The following is an 18836-nucleotide window of genomic DNA, read 5'->3' as shown; positions in this document are numbered from 1 at the left end:
CTCCTTCTGATCAGCCGCCGTCGCCCCCTCCGCCAGCATCGCCACCTTCCAACCCTTCTATCCCTCTGTCGCCAGCAGAAGCCGTCGCTCCCCCTTCACTGAAGCCTCCCGCTTATTCCCTAAAACAATTTCATCGATTGTGTGAATGTTTTACATTCTTTTTGTATTCTCATGAACTAGGCATGCTTCTGTTCTTATTGCATAATTTTGGTTCATCAACATTAAATTTTCTTGCATGATTTCAGTTCAAAAAAAATTCATACACTTGTGATACAAGTCTCGTATTCATGTATTCTGATACAAGTTCATTGATTTTCACCTTGTTTGAATTTAGGTCTTAAAATTGTCATGGAGCTAGTAAGGATTGAATCATGTGTGCCATTGAATGATAGTGATTTACAAGTATTAGGTGATTCAACAAGCAGTAAGGAAATTGATACTCCACAAGTTGACATGTTTTTTTCATCTGAAGAGGAAGCTCGTGATTTTTACAAAACGTATGCTCAAGGTCTTAGATTTGGTATTTAAAAAATGTACTCTAAAAAAGGGGATGATGGTCAACAGAAGTATATTTCATTTGGATGTTCAAAAAATGGTAAGAGCGTTCAAAAAGGTAAAAATTCCTTTTATCCTAGACCTTGTAGCAAAACGGATTGCAAAGCACACATGAACATTAAAAGTCCAGGATGATGGGTTATTTCTCATTACTAGTATTCATCTTGAACACAATCATACGTTAAGTCCAAGGAAATCAAGACATTTTAGATGCAACAAAGTGTTAGATTCCCAAACTAAGAGGAAATTAGAGTTGAATGATCAAGCGGGAATAACATTGAATAAAAGTTTGTTAGGATCGAGGCGTTCGCTAGAGGGGGGGTGAATAGCGTCTTTCGATTTTCTCTGCAAGTTTGTTAGCGGAAGCAAAAAGATAAAGATAAATCACAAAGAACCAAACGCTAACCCGGTCGATTTACTTGGTATCCACCTCAACGAGGTGACTAATCCAAGGATCCACACACACCACACGATCTTTCCACTATGAAACTTCTCCTTTTCAAAGAGCACTTTGAAGGCGGAGAAACCTTTACAAATCGAACTCTTCCTTGTACAAGATTGGTAGTGAAGTATAGAGGAAGAGAAATCAGAAAGACAAGTATTGGAGTTCGTGCAAGAATGAAAGAATATGAACTGCTACTTCTCCAATCGTCAAACTGCACTTTTATAAGTTTTCTGGCATCAGTCGACTGCTCCTAAGGCCAGTCGACTGATGGACTTCTAACGGCTCTTTAATCTGCATTTAATTGGCCAGTTGTCACCCAACGGTAGTCTACCAGTCGACTGATCACTCGACCAGTCGACTGCTGACTCGACTGATCTTTTTGTGTGCTTCGATATGCTTCTGGTCAATATCCAGTCGACTGAAACTACAGTCCAGTCGACTGAAATTCTGATCAGTCGATTGAATCACAATCTCAGTCGATTGAAACTCTTGATCAGTTGACTGACTCACAATTCCAGTTGACTACCAAGCTGAAACTCCTCTTTCAGCTTCTTCTTCAACTCTTAGTCTTGACACAAGCCTTCAAACGTCTTTCACAAGCCTCGTGTCCTTCCTTGCACTAGCTTGAGACGTTTCCCTCAACTTCGTTGTGCTAAGTCTTCCTTTGCCAAGAGGCCACGCCTCCGGGACTTTACATTTGCCAAGAGGCCACGCCTCCGGGACTTCACCTTTGCCAAGAGGCCGCGCCTCCGGGACTTCATCATTTGCCAAGTCTTCCAACCTGGACTTTCCTGTGAACTCAATTCACACACGTTAGATCACCAACATTGCCCAACTTAAACTGATTCAGCTCAAAATCGGGCAATTACGCTTATCATGAGACACCCCTCTGATGGCCACATCCATGACATAACTTGGATTTTGAGATTGCCTTCTCCTTTGCCGATTTCAATCTTTTTCCACATCCTTTTGCTCTTACTAAAGAAGGATCAATAATACCAAGGGTGTCATCCATGGAATTATTTCTTTGACTACCAATGTTGCATGTTTTACTAATGTTCATGTCTTGAATTTTGCTGTGGATACAATTGAATTGTTCCTCCAAAAAAGATGTCCCCTCATCAGTCAAAGATGCATCTTCAATTAATAATGAAGCTTTATAGGATAACCTTGAAAGCCTTGACATCAAAAACTTTTTTGGATCATTGATGGAAAGTTGATCTTCCCCCAAAACATAATTTGCTCCAACCTTTGCATCTCGTGTCCATCGTTTGAGTATATACTGTTCAGGTAAATGAAAGACTTGGGTGACGCGAAAAAAGGCTAACATATGCCTGCATGGAATGCCCTCAAACTCAAATTTTCTACAGCTACAAGATATGTAGTCCTTTTGTTTGTCATGAGTGAGTAATCTTGATTTGGAAGAAGAACAACTTTGAAATTTCATCACATTATAAATCACTAAATCTTCTCCTATAGATGCTTGTTGCACATAATAACTATGGCTCTCACTAATTTCATTTTGAAACTCCAACCATTTCTTTTTTGTATACACCTTAACCATTTGAATTTCCATTGGCCAATTTGTCTTAGTCCTGGGATGCTCATTAATATCAACATGATCAGCAACTAATTCATTGTGTCTTATATGTCTCACTGCCCTATTGAAACGGATAATAAAATCAATCAATGAATTCTTATTTGATATGTACCTCTTAAAAAATGCATGTGAGCTTTCAGATCTCTGACTGCTTGACATTCCAGCACAAAATACATGGCTAAAATAGGCTGGCACCCACTTTTGTCGCAATTCATACATCAATGACAACCAATCATTATTCTGTAAGTTAGCACATTTGACAACATCTTCCCATGACTTCTCAAATTCATCAGGCGTTGTAGAATTTGCAATGACATTCTTTAGGCTTTGATAGTAATCACGAAAAATCAAAGGAGGTAATTTATCTGAAAATTTATTCAATATGTGCCACAAGCAATATCGATGCACCGTATTAGGGAAAACTTGTGCAATAGCTTTTGTCATAGCAAGATCTTGGTCGGTAATGATCACATTTGGTGCTCCTTTAGGCATGGCTTCTATGAACTTGTTAAACAACCAAATAAAGGAATCACTTTTTTCATCACTTATAAAACCGCAACCAAAAAGAATTGTCTGATGATGATGATTAACTCCTACAAATGGTGCAAAAATCAACCCATATTTATTGGTGTTATATGTCGTATCAAATACAACTACATCACCAAATACAATGTTAGCCGTCCTTGATACATGATCAGCCCAAAAACATCTACTAAATCTGTTATTTGAATCAGTCTCATAATCAAAGAAAAACATTGAATTTTTTTCCTTCTCAGATGCAAAAAAACTCAATCAATGTTTCAGCATCAATACCCTTTAGTTCATCTCTTTGTTGTTGGTCAAAGTTTCTAAGATCTTTTTCTGTACAACCTACCCGCTCGGGCCCCCCACACTCTATCTCAAAAATTCGCATTTGTTGACAAGTTGGCACATTGGCCTCAGAAAATTGTTGAGTCAATGCTTTCTTTGCTGATGAAATATGACGATGTGAGCGAAGCAAATGTACTTTTGAAGGAGTCGAGAGTGTATGATTATGACTCTCCATGATGTTACTGATAACCCAATTAGGTCCAGTTTGTTCTTTTACTAATGAAATATGTGACTTACAACCAGTTCTAGTATCACTGCGGGCTCTTTCCGTAGATTGTTGATCCCTCATTTTATCTGTTTGACCTTGTTTAAAACAAACAAATTTCTTCCATACAACTTCATTTGTAATCTTATTTTTTTTGCTATTGCTCATCCTTGCACTAAAACCAGCTTCTCGTGCATATTGGTTATAAAACAAAAATGCTTCATCTAGAGATGAGAATTCCATACCAACTTTGGGCTTCCGATCATCTGCAACTTGGGGAATATAAATCTGATCATGACCGTAATTTCCTTCCATTGCCGAGGATTAGGGGGACTCTGAGCAGGTTGATATATGCCTGTTTATGTTGTAAAACACAGATTAGTATAGGACAAAAACAAAAAAATCACATATAGTTTACTGGTATTACTAATGAAACTATTCCTAACTTCAGATAGAATCCATAAGATGCCAACATACTAATGAAACAAATAATACCACACTGTTTAATACAAACTGAACCAATAGGCTATAATTCGTACATTCCCAATTCCTTGATTGTAAAAGCTATTTGTGACTAAAAAAAATAAGAAACTATCAGAACTATTAGAGCAAGTCATAATGCCAAGGGTTAATACTCTGATGGATGCAGTAAGCAATGAATTAACAGTAAGGACCGAACAGTATCAATCCTCAACATTCTAAAATAATCACAACCCATAGTAACTCAACATTCTACCCAATTAATTACACTGATCATGTTCCTCTTCAATCTAATCCAACAAAGCAGAACTAATTAAAACAAAGCAACACCAAAATCCACAGCCTTACCTCAGATCCAATTCCTTTGCTCTAAATCAGGATTTCGTTCCTCTGCTTCTGCTTCAAAATCGAAGCCAATGGAAACCTCTGATCGGTGCCTTGTATAAAGCCTTAGATCCAAGCTTAGGTTAACCCTAGAGCAGGGAGTGGCAATGAAAAAGAGGAGAAAGAAGAGGGTCCGGGTGGCAGAAAGGAGGATTGGCGAGCAGCGCGGCCGGCGGGAGAAAACCCCTAGCCGACGGGAGAATAACCCTAGCCGACGGGAGCTTGGCAGAAAGGATCGGCGAGTAGAGAATGGCGACGGCGGAGTGGACCAGACGAAGGCGACGGCGGCATAAGGGAGAGGTCGGGTGCCACGGCTGACCGTCGGCGGCGTGGAGGTTGACGGCGAGGTTGACGGCTTCGTCGCAGGTTGACGCGATGGGTTTAGGGCACGCGAAGAGGAGAGGCGGGATTTCTTCGCTGCGGCGGCGTGGAGGTTGACGGCGACGATCGCCGAAAACCTTAGGCGAGGAAGAAGAGGGTCGGCGCGGGTCTTCGGCGGCGGTCGAGGAAGAAGAGGGTCGGAGGCGAGTGGAGGGTCCGGAGTCGAGGAGCTGCGGAGGAAAACCTAGCTTCGTGAGCAGGCGTGATTTCGATTTCTCTATTTTGGGTTTCGGGGACTCGAAATCACTGTTGCGGCTTCGTTGCCACGCACGCGAAGAGAGCCACGTCCTACACGCCACGTCAGCAGGCGCGCAGGAGGCGCTCAAACAGGGCGCTCATAATAGCAGGATTGTATATATATATATATATATATAGTTCGTCTATCCTGAGCACCGGGTTCTTACGCGCCCCGTGCGCACTCCTCCGACGTTCGCGCGCTTCCGCCGCCCGTTCATCGCCGTCCACCCACCGTCGGCAGCCGGACCGGATCCGTTGGAACCGCAACTCGACGGCGCACATTCCGGCATCGAATTTCGGCCGGATTGGGCCGGAATCCGATCGGAATTCCGGCCGAAACACGGCAGCAGTGGCTGGCGCCGCTGTTGCCCGGAATTCGGCCGGATTCCAACCGAATCGCGGCCGGAGACCGGCCGCGGTCGACGTGCACGGCGCCGGCGCGTCGACCGCGGCCGGTCTCCGGTCGCGATTTGGCCGGAATCCGGCCGGAATCGGCCAACAGACACTGTTGGCTGATTCCGGCCGAAATCGGTCGGATTCTGGCCAAATCGCGGCCGGAATCCGGCCACCGACGGACCGCCGGCGAGTTGCGGTTCCAACGGGCCCGGTCCGGCGGCCGACGGTGGTCGGACGACGATGAACGGGTGGCGGGAAGCGGCGGAGGTCCGAGGAGAAACACTGTGCAATCGACGGCTGAGATTGAGCGCGCGATCGGATGAATGGCCGGGATGGAAGTGCTCACGGACGCTCAGGAAATCGGTGCTCAGGATAGCAATTTCCTATATATATATATATATATATATATATATATTATATTATGATCAATATTTCAATCGGTAAGAATTCAACATAGTTAATTAAATAAATAAATATTTTATTTTTAATAGTTATAAATAGAGTTTGTGAATTATATTTATCAATAAATTTTTTATGAAAGTATAAATAAATAAATTTACAATATTAAATTTATTAAAAATAAATTTTTTAAAATAATTAAATAAAATTTAAATTAAAAATTTAATAACATTCTGATTGATTTGACTTTATTATCTTATTAAATATAAATTTGAATACCATAAAAATTTTCTTTTGACTATTTAGCCCTATATGTGCAGATCGTCCATTACTTTTTAATTTTCAGGACGTGACTAAGTTGATTATTATGGAGTATTTGTTGGAAGAGTTGAATTTTAATGAAATTGAAATAATATTTTCTTCGTAATAAATAATTATAATTTTATAATTTATCTTTTTATATATAACTGTGAGACGGTAGTGACGGATTTCAATAGTTTTTGCTTAAGGCCACTGCTTTTCAAAATTCTCCATGGCCGAAGCTGGACCGGGCCGCTGATAATTTCGGTCCAAAAGCTCTGTATAGGGATGGATACCTTTTCTAGCTCTATTCCTTTCTTGCGTCTTACAACATAGTTCACCTTCTGCATAGTTCATCCTTCGCCCTTGCGCGGACATGGCAACTCTCCGTGTGCATCCCTTCTCCTCTGTACCATTCTTCTCGCTGCGCACACCGCGCCGCGGGATGGAATTGGCTTTCCTTTCTTCGGGATCACTGCCTTTCGCCGGCTCCCAGAGCTTCTTCTTTAGGTCGAGCAGCCGCCGACGCAGATGCGCCCCGATCAGTGCCAAGACGGCGGATTACTACGCGACTCTGAACTTGAGCAGGGGTGCTACCCTCAAGGAGATCAAGAGTGCTTACAGGAATTTTGCGCGCAAGGTAAACCTTCCGCGCTTCCGAAGCATCTTCTTTGTCGAGAAAAATGTTTTGATTACTGTGCACGTTTCCAACATCAAAAGGAAAGAAGTTCTTTTTCTGGGATTATGCCACGATGAATATCTTACTCGAGCAACAGCTGCTCAACGAGAACATTGAAATTGTAATACCATGAATACGTTTCTTTCAATAATCCGTTGTTGAATCTTCATTAATCTCTTCTTTCCTTTTTTTTTTGATAGAGAACAAATGGTCATTGAAATTTGAACGCATAACAACAGTGTGGTTGATTCATACAACTGTGCAAAGTGTTCTTTGTTCCATTTTTTTCTATATACTAGAAGGGGAGCCGGCGCAATGGTAAAATTCACAGTTTTGAGTAGTGGAAATAGCCTCTTGCGGTATGACCATGTCTAATAGATCCAATGTGGTCCGACTTTTCTCCAAGACTCTGCATTGACTACCCTTTAAATATGTCTAGAGAGAGACAGATGCACTTAGGGGCTATCTTGGGAGCTTTTTTTTTTTATATTTTATTATCTATATAATTTTTGTTAAGTATTGAATTTTTTTAACAAAACAAATAAATAAATGAATCAGACACGAAATGAAGGTGCTGAATTAAAATTGGATTGGGGTCGAACAAAATCCATTGGGTAGACGCGAAGATAAGGAGTATGTTGGTCTAATTTGGCTAAATTATAGTCGAATCAAGTTTAATTGAGTTCAATCGGCTCAATCGATTTAAATCAAGTTAGGAAATTTTTTAGAAAACTTGTTCTCTCTTCTTTTTTCTTTTTATTCTCTTCCAGGTACGCAACCTCGCTCCCACCGCCTCATGCTCAAACCTCCACGCGCCAACTTCTTCTTCTCTTTCTTCCTCCTTATTTTTTTCTTCCCAACCATAGCTTAGTTGTTTTTCTCTTCTCCTTCTCCAACAACAACTCTCTTTTCTTCTTCCTCTTCTCAAGAGGAGCATCCCTCTTTCTTCCTTTCCTTTTGTTATTTTCTAGTCGACCAACAACAACCCTATTCCTTCTTCCTCTCCAACAAGAGCAACCCTTATTTTGCCTTTCTTGTCATCGAAGCTAGCTGAGATTGTTGGAAAAAGGATAAGACTTCTGTTCTCTTTTCCTTCATCCTTGTGGTTGAGCCAAATTGATTGGCTATTACTTGTTTATTTATTTGATAGTTATTTTTTTACTTGTTAGGGATATAACTTGTACTATTTCAAAATAGAACATCAATCTACTGCAAGAAAGGAAAGACATTGATATTCTCTTTTTTTAAGAAAAGAGATTGTCAAACTAGTGAAAACACTTTAATTCCTACCGTCTCTACAATGCAACATCAATCTACTGAAAGTCTTCCAATTGTGTCCAAATTTTTTCAATTTCCTCTCATAGCGACAACTATCAGTCATCTTCTACTTATATTGAACGTGATCTGGAAAAAAGGAAATAGATATGTGAATATCATATTAATGTACAAGATGAGATAAAATGTTCATATTTAAAATATGTTGGAGTATCCGGGTACAAATTTGGAAGTCAGAATTGCCAGTTTCAGAAAAAACGATTTTAGAAATTTGATTGGTTGGAGGATGACTTTCTTGAAGATTGTTTGACACTCTATATTAAACAAGATTTAACTAAAGATATAGATGTAGATTCTATTATAGATGAATTTTATATTTCAAAATCTCATAGGGCACAACTTTTTTGAACAGTATAATGTCTTTTTTTGTTATATATATATATATATATATATATTATATTTTTTTGATAATAACATATAATTTATTATCTTAAGTTCAAGCCCCCTTCAATTCTAATTTCTGAATCTGTCCCTGACTATGTCTACAACTGATATAAACAAAAACACAAAAATAGGAATGGAGGTGAGAAGACAAGTTTTAGAGGCAGTAAAATTACAAAATTAAAGAAGGATGAGAACCAATACAGTCATTAGGCCATTCGATTGTATGCTTTAGTTGGTTGTGTATATATGTGCTCCCAAAATGGACCCTATTGTTAATTATGGATTCATGCAAGTAGCAAGTAGAATCAATGCCACTCATCAAGTACTGGAATGAAAATGTCACCTAATCAAGAATCAGAAATCTAGGATTGCTAACTAAATTTTTTGATAGCAGTCCATGAATATACTAAAACTAAGAGTTTAAAATACATAAGAAGTTTAAATGATCACTTCGACTAATTGGTTCAGTTTAAAGTTCTCATCAATCAATTGACGTGAACCGAAAAAAATTTGTATGGACTATGGACGTAATCACTATGATATTGCATTGCATCTTCTAAGAGTTGCAAAAGCTTGTGATTTTTTTATAACTTATTACTTGTGCTGTAAATTTTGTACTTTGAATTGTTAAATGCTTATGTTATTTTCTTTCAACCTTATCAGGTGCTATTTTAATGTATATTTTTTCTTTGTATTTTAGTATCATCCAGACATGAATAAGAACCCTGGAGCAGAAGAAAAATTCAAAGAAATTAGTGCTGCATATGAGGTAGTTGTTTTTTCTATGATATTTATAAACTGTGGACAGGTCAGGTTACAAGATGAATTAATGCATATTTTTTTCAATGTTTTGGTTTTTGTACATAATAATGAACTTTGATATTTCTGCACGTAGTTTGTTAAGATAATTGATAAGCCAATCAAAGCGTACTGACATAAAAAAATACCTAATAAACAGGAAATTATTCCTTGTTCTATGTGTACTTTCGAAATCCTTTAGTTTCAGTTTTCATTTTTTAAATTGAGATCATGTTGTCCTTCCATTATTTTTTTTTTTTGCACTCTAGTGACCAATCATCCTTGTAGGTCCTATCAGACAAAGAAAAGAGATCTATATATGATCGATATGGTGAAGCAGGCTTACAAGGAGAATATGGAGCAGAAGGTGTTGGCCCACAGGGAGTAAGAATCTTGTTACATCCTTCTAAGTCCTATTACATAGGAATTGCAGTATATCAGTATCTTTCATTTCTTAGTAATTAGTTATGCAAGAACATGATTACATGTTATGGATGTATGCATGAAGCAACTTATTGATTGCCCATCTACAATTTTGTAGGTAGATCCTACTGAAGTCTTTAATGCTTTCTTTGGTGACTCAAGTAGATTTTTTGGAGGTGACCTATATCCTGGGGGATTGAGTACCAACTCACATTTCAGTCACGATCAGGAACTTGATATTCGGTAATTCGCTACACTATTAGCTTTTCCCAATTTGTGCTACCTTCCAGGTTCAATCTGGAGCTAATTGTTTATTATTGGATATGAACATTGCCACATATGCTTTTCCTCTGTTATTTACATTTTCCAAGTCCTGGTTTCCTTTTGGTAAATTACTTATGAAATGCTTAGGAAACTAAAAAATGTGGAGTAGTTGATTGTAAATGAAGTAGTAGATATTTTTTATGACACTAACCTTTTAGTACTTAAACTTTTTCTCTTTGCAAATTCACTCTGTTTTTCATTTTTTCAATAGATTAACTTTTCAAAAAATGTAGAAAATTAACCTTTTAGTACTTAAACTTTTTCTCTTTGCAAATTCACTCTGTTTTTCATTTAAGAAATTATTTCAAGAACCATTTAAGAAATTTCTAGCTCAACTCAATTGCAGACTTCCTCTCTGAGGATGTTATTTGCTTGACAATAGCTCATACTTTTTTAGTGTTGGTTTGTTGTTTCTATTTTGGTATTTGGAGGCTTTACAAACTTTTGTGTGTTTCTATGTTTCTTCTTCAGGGATGACTTAACTTTGAGCTTTGAAGAATCAGTTTTTGGATGCCATCGCAAAGTAAATGTTACCCACTTTGAAACTTGTGACAAGTGCAATGGCACAGGTGCAAAGTCTAGCAGTTGCATAAAGTCTTGTAAAGAATGTGGTGGTAGGGGCCGAGTGATGAATTCACAGAAAATGCCATTTGGAATAGTATCTCAGGTGAAGTAAAGTTAATTCTTTGAAATAAGGCTTCCTTCCATGTAACCTTTCTTGTTATGTCTGTTACAAATTGTGAACATGTGTAAATTCGTATAGAACTTTACTATTGAAGAATATGAAAGTTTTGAGAAATGTACAAATGTTTGATAGGGTTCAACTATGAATATCATATATATTGTGCTCTACACCTGTGTTATTGCTCTCTTCCTTAACATGATCCTCTCAAAGTCACACCTTAAACAATGTTGTGACAATGTTGACTTGAAATAGCACTGATATCAATATCTTATCAAGTTATCAATTAATGCATGCTAATCTTCAATCGTGTCAGTTAATACATATCATGCTGTAAAAATGCTTGGCACTATTTCAATGAATAGATTATAAAATATAAATGCGTGTTTCATATGGTCAGTACAGGTTTGTCCATGGGTAAGTTGGTATACAAGTTTTTTATACTTTGTTATACATATTGACAGATATTGTTTAAATGCTATTTATTGTGGGATGCCTTTTATCCCACAAGATTTTGCAATATGTAGATCAAGCATTGCGTGATTACAGTTTCAGGGCACTCAAAAGCACTTCATTTGCTTTGAGTTCTCTTGTCTGATGTATATACATTGACATATGTTTTTTAGGTATCTACTTGTTCAAAATGTGGTGGTAATGGCAAGATTGTTACTGATTTCTGTAGAAGTTGTAGTGGAGAAGGAAAAATACAAGTTCAGAAAAGCATCGAAGTAGATTTACCTGCTGGTGTTGATGATGGATATACAGTTAAGATTAAGGGAGAGGGAAACTATGATAAGAAAAGGTAATTATGTCGTTGAACCATGATTATATGTTTATAATAGTAAGACCACCTTTGGTTTTAGTTTTATATACGTGTTCTGTAACTTTATTTGTAATGATTGTTTTCTGTCAGAATCCTTTTATATTTTATTGGGTTGAATGAGTTATGGAAATAATTATTAGAAATCTGGCTATGAAAACAATAGGTATGTCTTTATGCATTTAGCTATGTTTCACTCCAGTATTTATTGCTTTCAGAATAATGAAAAGAATAGGTGTGTCTGCACTACTCTAATGTATTTCAGCTGATCATTCTCAATTTACCATTATGTTGCATTATGGTGCTTCTTGTATTCTCAACGACTCTTTTAGCTCATTAAAAGTCAAGACTATTAGAGAAATTTTCGTCCTTTTTATGAGTGAGTTTCTCACATGATAAAATTGGAACTAAGGTATAGTACGTGGGCAACCATGCAAATCTGGCAGAATGGGAAAAAGGGGGAAGAAAGATGTAATCCTTTGCTTTTCTGTTATTATAGCAAGGTGTTCTCTTGGGTGTAGGATACTTCTTATCATGTAGTAAGTAACATCATGTCTTTTTGTTTTGGATCTAGGATAGGACAGTCTACAGATAGTGACAAAAACAAGATAATACACATAGTGAGAAAAACTGTCTAAAGAAGCTTGAGGCCTCTTCACTGTCTGTTGGTTTCTTCATGTCATTGATTTTTCTGTGAAGCTAGAGTACGCTAAAAATCATGAAGTTGAATTTGGAAAATTTGAATATTTGTATTGATTTCATGAATATTAGGCCTTGTTTGTTCTAGAATTTTTTTATAAATTATCTTAAAATAGAATTTAAAGTTGAAAACAAAAATAAAACAAATACTTAGAATGAACTTTTTTTTTACACATTTAAGTTTATTAGAGGCGAATGATGTGATGAATATTTTTTTTCTATTTTTTATTTTTAATAACTTGAAATTATAAACTGAAAATAGAAACTTTTCAGTTGCCAAAGAAGGCCTTAATACTTGAAATTTCATGGAGGGTTGTGGCTCTTAATGATCATTCATGTTGGATGTTATTCTTTTTTTGCATTAAGCAATGATCACAATTATGAACTGTTCATCCTTTCTCAGTGTTGCATTATATGAATGACATGGTTAGTATAACCGTTCATCAAATTTTAACTTTTAAATAATTGGTGTGTGAATATTTGTACTTGTCTTGTGTTGTAAATCCTATTATTAGTAATTTTGTATGATATATTTGGTATGCGTACAACAAAGGCTAACAAGCCAGTCGTGGAACTCTTGATTATCATTTATCATTTTTTTGCAGAAATGTAGTTGGTGATGTTTATCTATTCCTTCATGTCGATGAAAAACCAGGCTTTAGAAGAGATGGTCTCAATCTATACTCAGAAGTCAGCATAGATTATACCGAAGCAATTCTGGGAACTGTAACAAAAGTAAGTATTCTTTTAATATATTTCTGCAGAGGTAATACTACCTCTTCTTCAGTAAGCTGCTGTCATTGTCTGGGATGTCAAACGATTAGGATGGTTTTTTCATTCTTTATTAAGTAGTAAATGCTTAGAATGTTTAAGAGTTGTCTTAAACAATATTTATTAATATCCTTTATTTTTTGTATTATATAAATGTTTGATCTACTGGAAAAGCTACAGTAAAGCTTTGGTGATTTCTTGATTTTTTGTATTGAGTAAATTGTTTCACTTGGTAATGATTCTCTTGTTAATTTCAGCCAAGGGGTATTGAAGAAAATTATGATGTCACTGATATATAATTTTGTACATTCATTTGCTGCTTGATTTATTTTAGTTTGTCAGTTCCTGCAAGCAATGTTTTGAAAAGTATATTGGTGCTTGAACTGCCAAAGTTAACAAGTTGAAGTTTATGGTTCAACTGTTCTAATCAGTCAAGGCAATTAATCCAGAAATAATATAATATATTAATAATATTTTATTTATCAAACATTCATTTTTTCAATTATATAATTATGTTAAGTAAAATATATTTAAAAATATATAAAAAAGTCAATTATATATAATTGAAAATAAGTTAATGATTGTGTGGGACCATACAAATTTTAGAACTTTCCAATTCAAAGAAATATTATCATAATTCAAAAATCTATATAAGTAAATGTCATGCCTTGGTACAATCTTGACTCGTATAAGGAGATGCTTGTTTAGGTCACAATTCACAGAAATAGGTATCAACTTGAAGCAATCTAATACCATATAGTATTGTTTGTATTTTGTTTAATTCTCAAAATATTATAAACAAGAATGCCCCATTAAAAGAAATATCCTATACAAAAAGTACTCTTCAATAACGAAAGTACATAGCATGTGTAATAATATCAAAACACTAAACATATGGTAAAATAAGCACAACATGTGTAGAAACAAAATCCGTTTCCAGGATGTCTTGGTATCTCTAAGCAACTCTATGATTTGAGTGGAACCAAACGATGTCTTAAAAACCATTCTTTGCCTGTAAATCTAGAGGACAATAAGAACATGGTGTAATATAATCTTATTTAAGATTTCAAAAAGTCAAAACGTATATTCATTTTTCAGCTTTTAAGTATTATTGAACATACAGTGAGCCTTTTATCTTAATATCACTTATTAGTTAATACACTTTTGTGTGTATTGAAGTTAACTTATTTGTGTACCTATTTTAAAGCAAGTTTATGTATATGTATTAAGCATTGAATCATCAAAGGCAAGTCTATAGGGTATATAAATATAATGTCATTTAACACGTGGGTTGTTGCCCTTATTGGTGATAAACAGCAATATAGTGAAGCATTCAATAATTGGCCACACACACATGATGGACATTATGAGGAGTTGATTGGTGACTAGGAGCTTGAGTATCGCTTATCTTGAAGTATTCACTTTTTAGCAATTTTTTTACCATTTACATCAGCCATTTGTTGTAGGCACGTTATTCATTTTATCTTTCCACATGATATAACAATTTCGCATTTAATGAATAGTTAATTTGAGGGACTAATCTATATCACTATTTATTAACCATTGTGCTTATGTTATCAGGTAGTCTCTATCTATGACATAAGAAAAACATACAAGTATCCACATAAAAAATCTAATACGTAGCATGGAAGCTAAAGCAATTTAAAAGATAGGTATTTGTCTAATAGTAACTAAGAGAAGAGTGCTACATGAAGAGACGAGAGGAGATGAGTTTGTATTCTCCTAAGAAAATCAACTTTCCTACTAACCCAAGCAAGCACGTCTAAACCAGTCTAGCTCAAGAATAAACTTGGTCCAACCTTAAACTAGTCGATATACAAATTGAGTTCAGTTAATCTCCTTGGCTACTTGATGAACTCAACCAAATTTTAATTATCCCTCAATGTTACCCCCAAAGCCAAAAGTTGGTGCAATTCAACTTATTTGATCATCTAAAATTTAATAATTAGGATGAGCAATTTAAATAAATAAAAATTCAACAATAAGCAGCTAACAACTGAAACAAAAACTAAGAAGACAGAAACAAGGTTATGGTTTTTTGATTTTTGTTCCATTTTTTATTTTTTTACCATTTTTTAATAATCTGGTTGATGTGGTAATTAAGATATTAAAATGGTTTCAGGTGGCAATCAATCAATTAATAAAATAACTTCTATAAAGATTTTTATTTGAATTATGACAGGTATGTGCAAATAAATATTTATGAAAGAAAAAATAAATTACAACTTTCTTATATGAGAATCATTTTTATTTACTCTTTATTAGTTATTTACTTATTTTCTCATAATTTTAGTTTGGATATATTTATTTCAGGTTGAGACAGTAGAAGGACTTAGAGATCTTCAAATCCCTTCTGGTACTCAACCAGGAGAGACACTGAAGTTTGCTAACATGGGAATACCAAACTGTAGGAGACCATCGGTCAGAGGTGATCATCATTTTCTTATAAAGGTGGAGATCCCAAAGCATATCAGGTTGGAGTCTTTTTTGCTATTCACTACCATTACAATATGTCTCTGTTATTGATACGGATATATCTGGACAATTACACACTTCTCTTCGGAAGGAATGTTGCTAGAATCCATGGAATTAAGTTTATCCATGATATGCTTTTTGCGTAAAACACAATTATGCAGGATTAGGAATCAATATTTTGATGACTGAATTTTTCACTCTATTAATTATCATTCTAACTGTTGCAGTGGGGAAGAGCGTTTGCTTGTTGAAAAGTTGGCATCTTTCAGAACTTCCAAGGATAGTTCTGTTGGATCAAAGGGTATTGTGGACTATCTAGTGGAAAATTTTGAAATTTCATTCTTATATAAATATTCTTATATGTAAGCTTTGTTTTTTATTTTTGTTGTTGGGTGTTTTTGATAGGGATGCATCAGGATAAGGAAAACTTCTTCAAGAAAAGAAATACCCGTACTTCGGGCAGAAAAACTTCATTTTGGAGCTACATGAGGAACTTGTTTGGGTATGTAAATATTTGATACTTGCTATGCCTACTATCACTAGTCATCTCGTGTGAAATTTAATTGTCATCTAAACTTGAGTTTAAACTTATCGTTATTTTCTAGTTCCCTGGCATATAGCAATTGAAAGTGTCATACACACATTTAACATCCTAGGTATTTTGTAGCTTCTGCATAGGTTTGGATATATCATGCATCTAATATACAGTTCTGATATATGAATGTCAAGGAAGGGCACCTTGAGATGCCTTCTCTTCCAGGAAGTTCTTTGGTACAACTTTAGTAGCATTAGAGGTTATCTGTAACTAGGCAAGACTGATATACTAACTTCTAATTGAAAAACTACTGTATGATGTTTGTACCTTAGAAGTCAATCTAATGTAGTCTTTGGATGTGAACTGTTTTTTGGCCATAGTGACTTTTTAGCTAGCTGCTATTCTAGTTCCAGCTATTATTGAAAGATAACGTGTTGTTTTCAATTGTTAATCCTTAAAATTGCCACTTTTACTTTAGAAAGTTGCCTTTCTTAGGGATAGAGACATGTTTCTCCTTCAGATTTATATAGGGGTTAATTGTGGGCTGGCTCGAGCAATTAGATCAATGTTGAAATTAGCATCAAACAGTCTACATTACTGTTTTATGTCAGAGTATTCAAAGAGTACGTGTGGCAGTTTTGTTTATTGGTTTGATAAGAAAAATCAAAACAAAACCAAATTATTCCAATTTGAAGAATCCAAACTGAAACCTAGCCTAAACTGTTAGTGAAATTGTCAGTTTCGTTTTGGTTTGAAACTAAAAATTGAAAAATAAAATATCAACAAAAAATCAACTAAAACCTACTTTCTAAGCAAGGTTTTTGTTAAAATAACAATAGAAATTACTGTGTATATGCATGCACAAATATGTAACCAAATTGAATGATAAAGTGAAAAATTAAATTGGTCTCAGGTTATATATTTCTTGGTTGCCAATTCTAACCATAGAATGAGTTTTCTCAAAAGTCAGGTCAGACATATATGCTACCTTTCAAAGAGATATAATCTGCAAGAACATATTTGGTGGTATAAATTAGATCCATGAGTGAAATTGTTCAAGTTGATCAGTCAGGTAATTTATGAGTTTATGATTGAAAAAGGAATATAATCACTGTCATTATAAATGCAACTGTTATTTTTTACTAATCACTGCCAGCCATCTGAATCTATGTCAGGTTATGAAAGCTCTGCCTTTTTTTTTGTTACGATAATTGGTTCTGTTTTGCAGCGGAAACTACTCTGGATCAAGGTTTGCATCCATTAGCCTACAAGCACCTGTGCCAGGATGGATTTCTCCTGGCAGAACTGAGCAGACACTCATAGCTTCTGTTTATGGGGCTTTTGTATTGACATGCACGTTCTGCCTGATATTTAGGATTAGTGGCTTCTTACTGGTAACACAAAATAAAATTTTGAGTTGGAACAGAACAAGATGAGTTATAACAACACATTTGCACTTTACATCAAAACTGATCATTCAGATGCAGGTTTTTGTTGTGCCTTGGGATCAATCTCTTTGAATTAGGTACGAAGATCTTTTTCTGGTTTGGGTAAATCCTTCAAATTGTCATTTTCTTGAGGTCTACAATGTAGAGTGGGAACCAGTCAATAGTTCTACCGACTGTGATATGAGGCCCTAGATACTTGATAGGATGATATTTTGGAGGTCAAATTTGTTGGAAAGTGTTTTTGAGATGGCTAGCTTGGACTCATGCCAGCAAATCAATTAGAGAAACTATTTTGTGGTTATTGCACTGATGATTACTGCTTCTATTGTTTCAAATTGGTTACTTTGCCCCGAGTCAGATAAGTTTGTGACCCGAAGAAAGCATTGTAATGGTGGATGATTCTTAATTCTTGCGTACGTAATATTTTTTTTATTTCCCTTTTTTTCCCAATCTTTTTTCTCGTTCTAATGTTTATTTCGGAACTTATGGTTGCTTTATTGGGATACCTTTTTTGCAGAATTAGCCTCAGAAAACATGTAGACAGGTAAGTTCTGCACTATTCTAAACTGTAGTCTGCTCGACTACTTAGAGACAAGGAGTAGCTGAAGTAGCATCACGACCCTACAAGACATCACCGGGCAAACTTTTTCTTTCTCTTTCATCACAACAACAATAGTACACACCAAATTTAGGATGTGTCTCACATCATGTGTTTTTGGAACTGTATCAAACATCTTGATTTGATTTTGACTGTACTAATGCTAACTACCTTACATTCAAGATGTATTATTTCGCTCCCGGGGTATAGTTGAGTTAGTTATAATGAAGCAGAATTACATAAGAGGATAAGGGTTCGAATTTTAAAATCGAGATAATACTCTCTTCCGTTGTGATTAATTGTAATTTCTCGATTTACTTTTTCACAGATGATTATGAAATCGATCGTATGAGACCGTTAGATGGTGATTTCAATAAAAAGATATATTATTTCTTATCAGCACAACACATATAGTTACAATTTCATATGATAAAAATCAGTTCCTGTATTATATATAATTAGAGAACACATATTACATACAACTAGAATCAAGAATCCAATTCTCACCAGGGTTGGAGTAATCACAATTCTCACAAGAAGCACAATCAGAAGCAAATAGGAATTATCTTAAGTCCAGCTTCATTAAAAATTT

General features: G+C 35.7%; 1 protein-coding gene and 1 pseudogene across 1 annotated transcript; one reads left to right on the top strand and one right to left on the bottom strand.

Moving 5' to 3' along the window:
• Positions 1-1874: 1874 nt before the first annotated feature.
• LOC141826362 (protein FAR1-RELATED SEQUENCE 5-like) lies at positions 1875-3990 on the bottom strand (annotated as a pseudogene).
• Positions 3991-6616: 2626 nt separating this feature from the next.
• On the top strand, positions 6617-18434 carry LOC141841601 (uncharacterized). Its single transcript, XM_074729784.1, has 12 exons — positions 6617-6892; positions 9351-9419; positions 9737-9832; positions 9990-10114; positions 10667-10862; positions 11504-11679; positions 13002-13131; positions 15502-15662; positions 15891-15964; positions 16069-16165; positions 17427-18059; positions 18164-18434. Exons 1-11 carry the CDS (start codon positions 6629-6631, stop codon positions 17632-17634), a joined length of 1596 nt encoding a protein of 531 aa, XP_074585885.1. The 5' UTR covers positions 6617-6628; the 3' UTR covers positions 17635-18059; positions 18164-18434.
• Positions 18435-18836: the final 402 nt, after the last annotated feature.

This window comes from Curcuma longa, chromosome 1 (assembly GCF_044706935.1).
Source record: "Curcuma longa cultivar G26 ecotype Majalengka, Jawa Barat chromosome 1, ITB_CL_G26_1.1, whole genome shotgun sequence".
NCBI lineage: Eukaryota > Viridiplantae > Streptophyta > Magnoliopsida > Zingiberales > Zingiberaceae > Curcuma > Curcuma longa.
The sequence above is the reverse complement of the archived record's forward strand: the minus strand, read 5'-3'. Positions and strand labels throughout refer to the sequence as shown.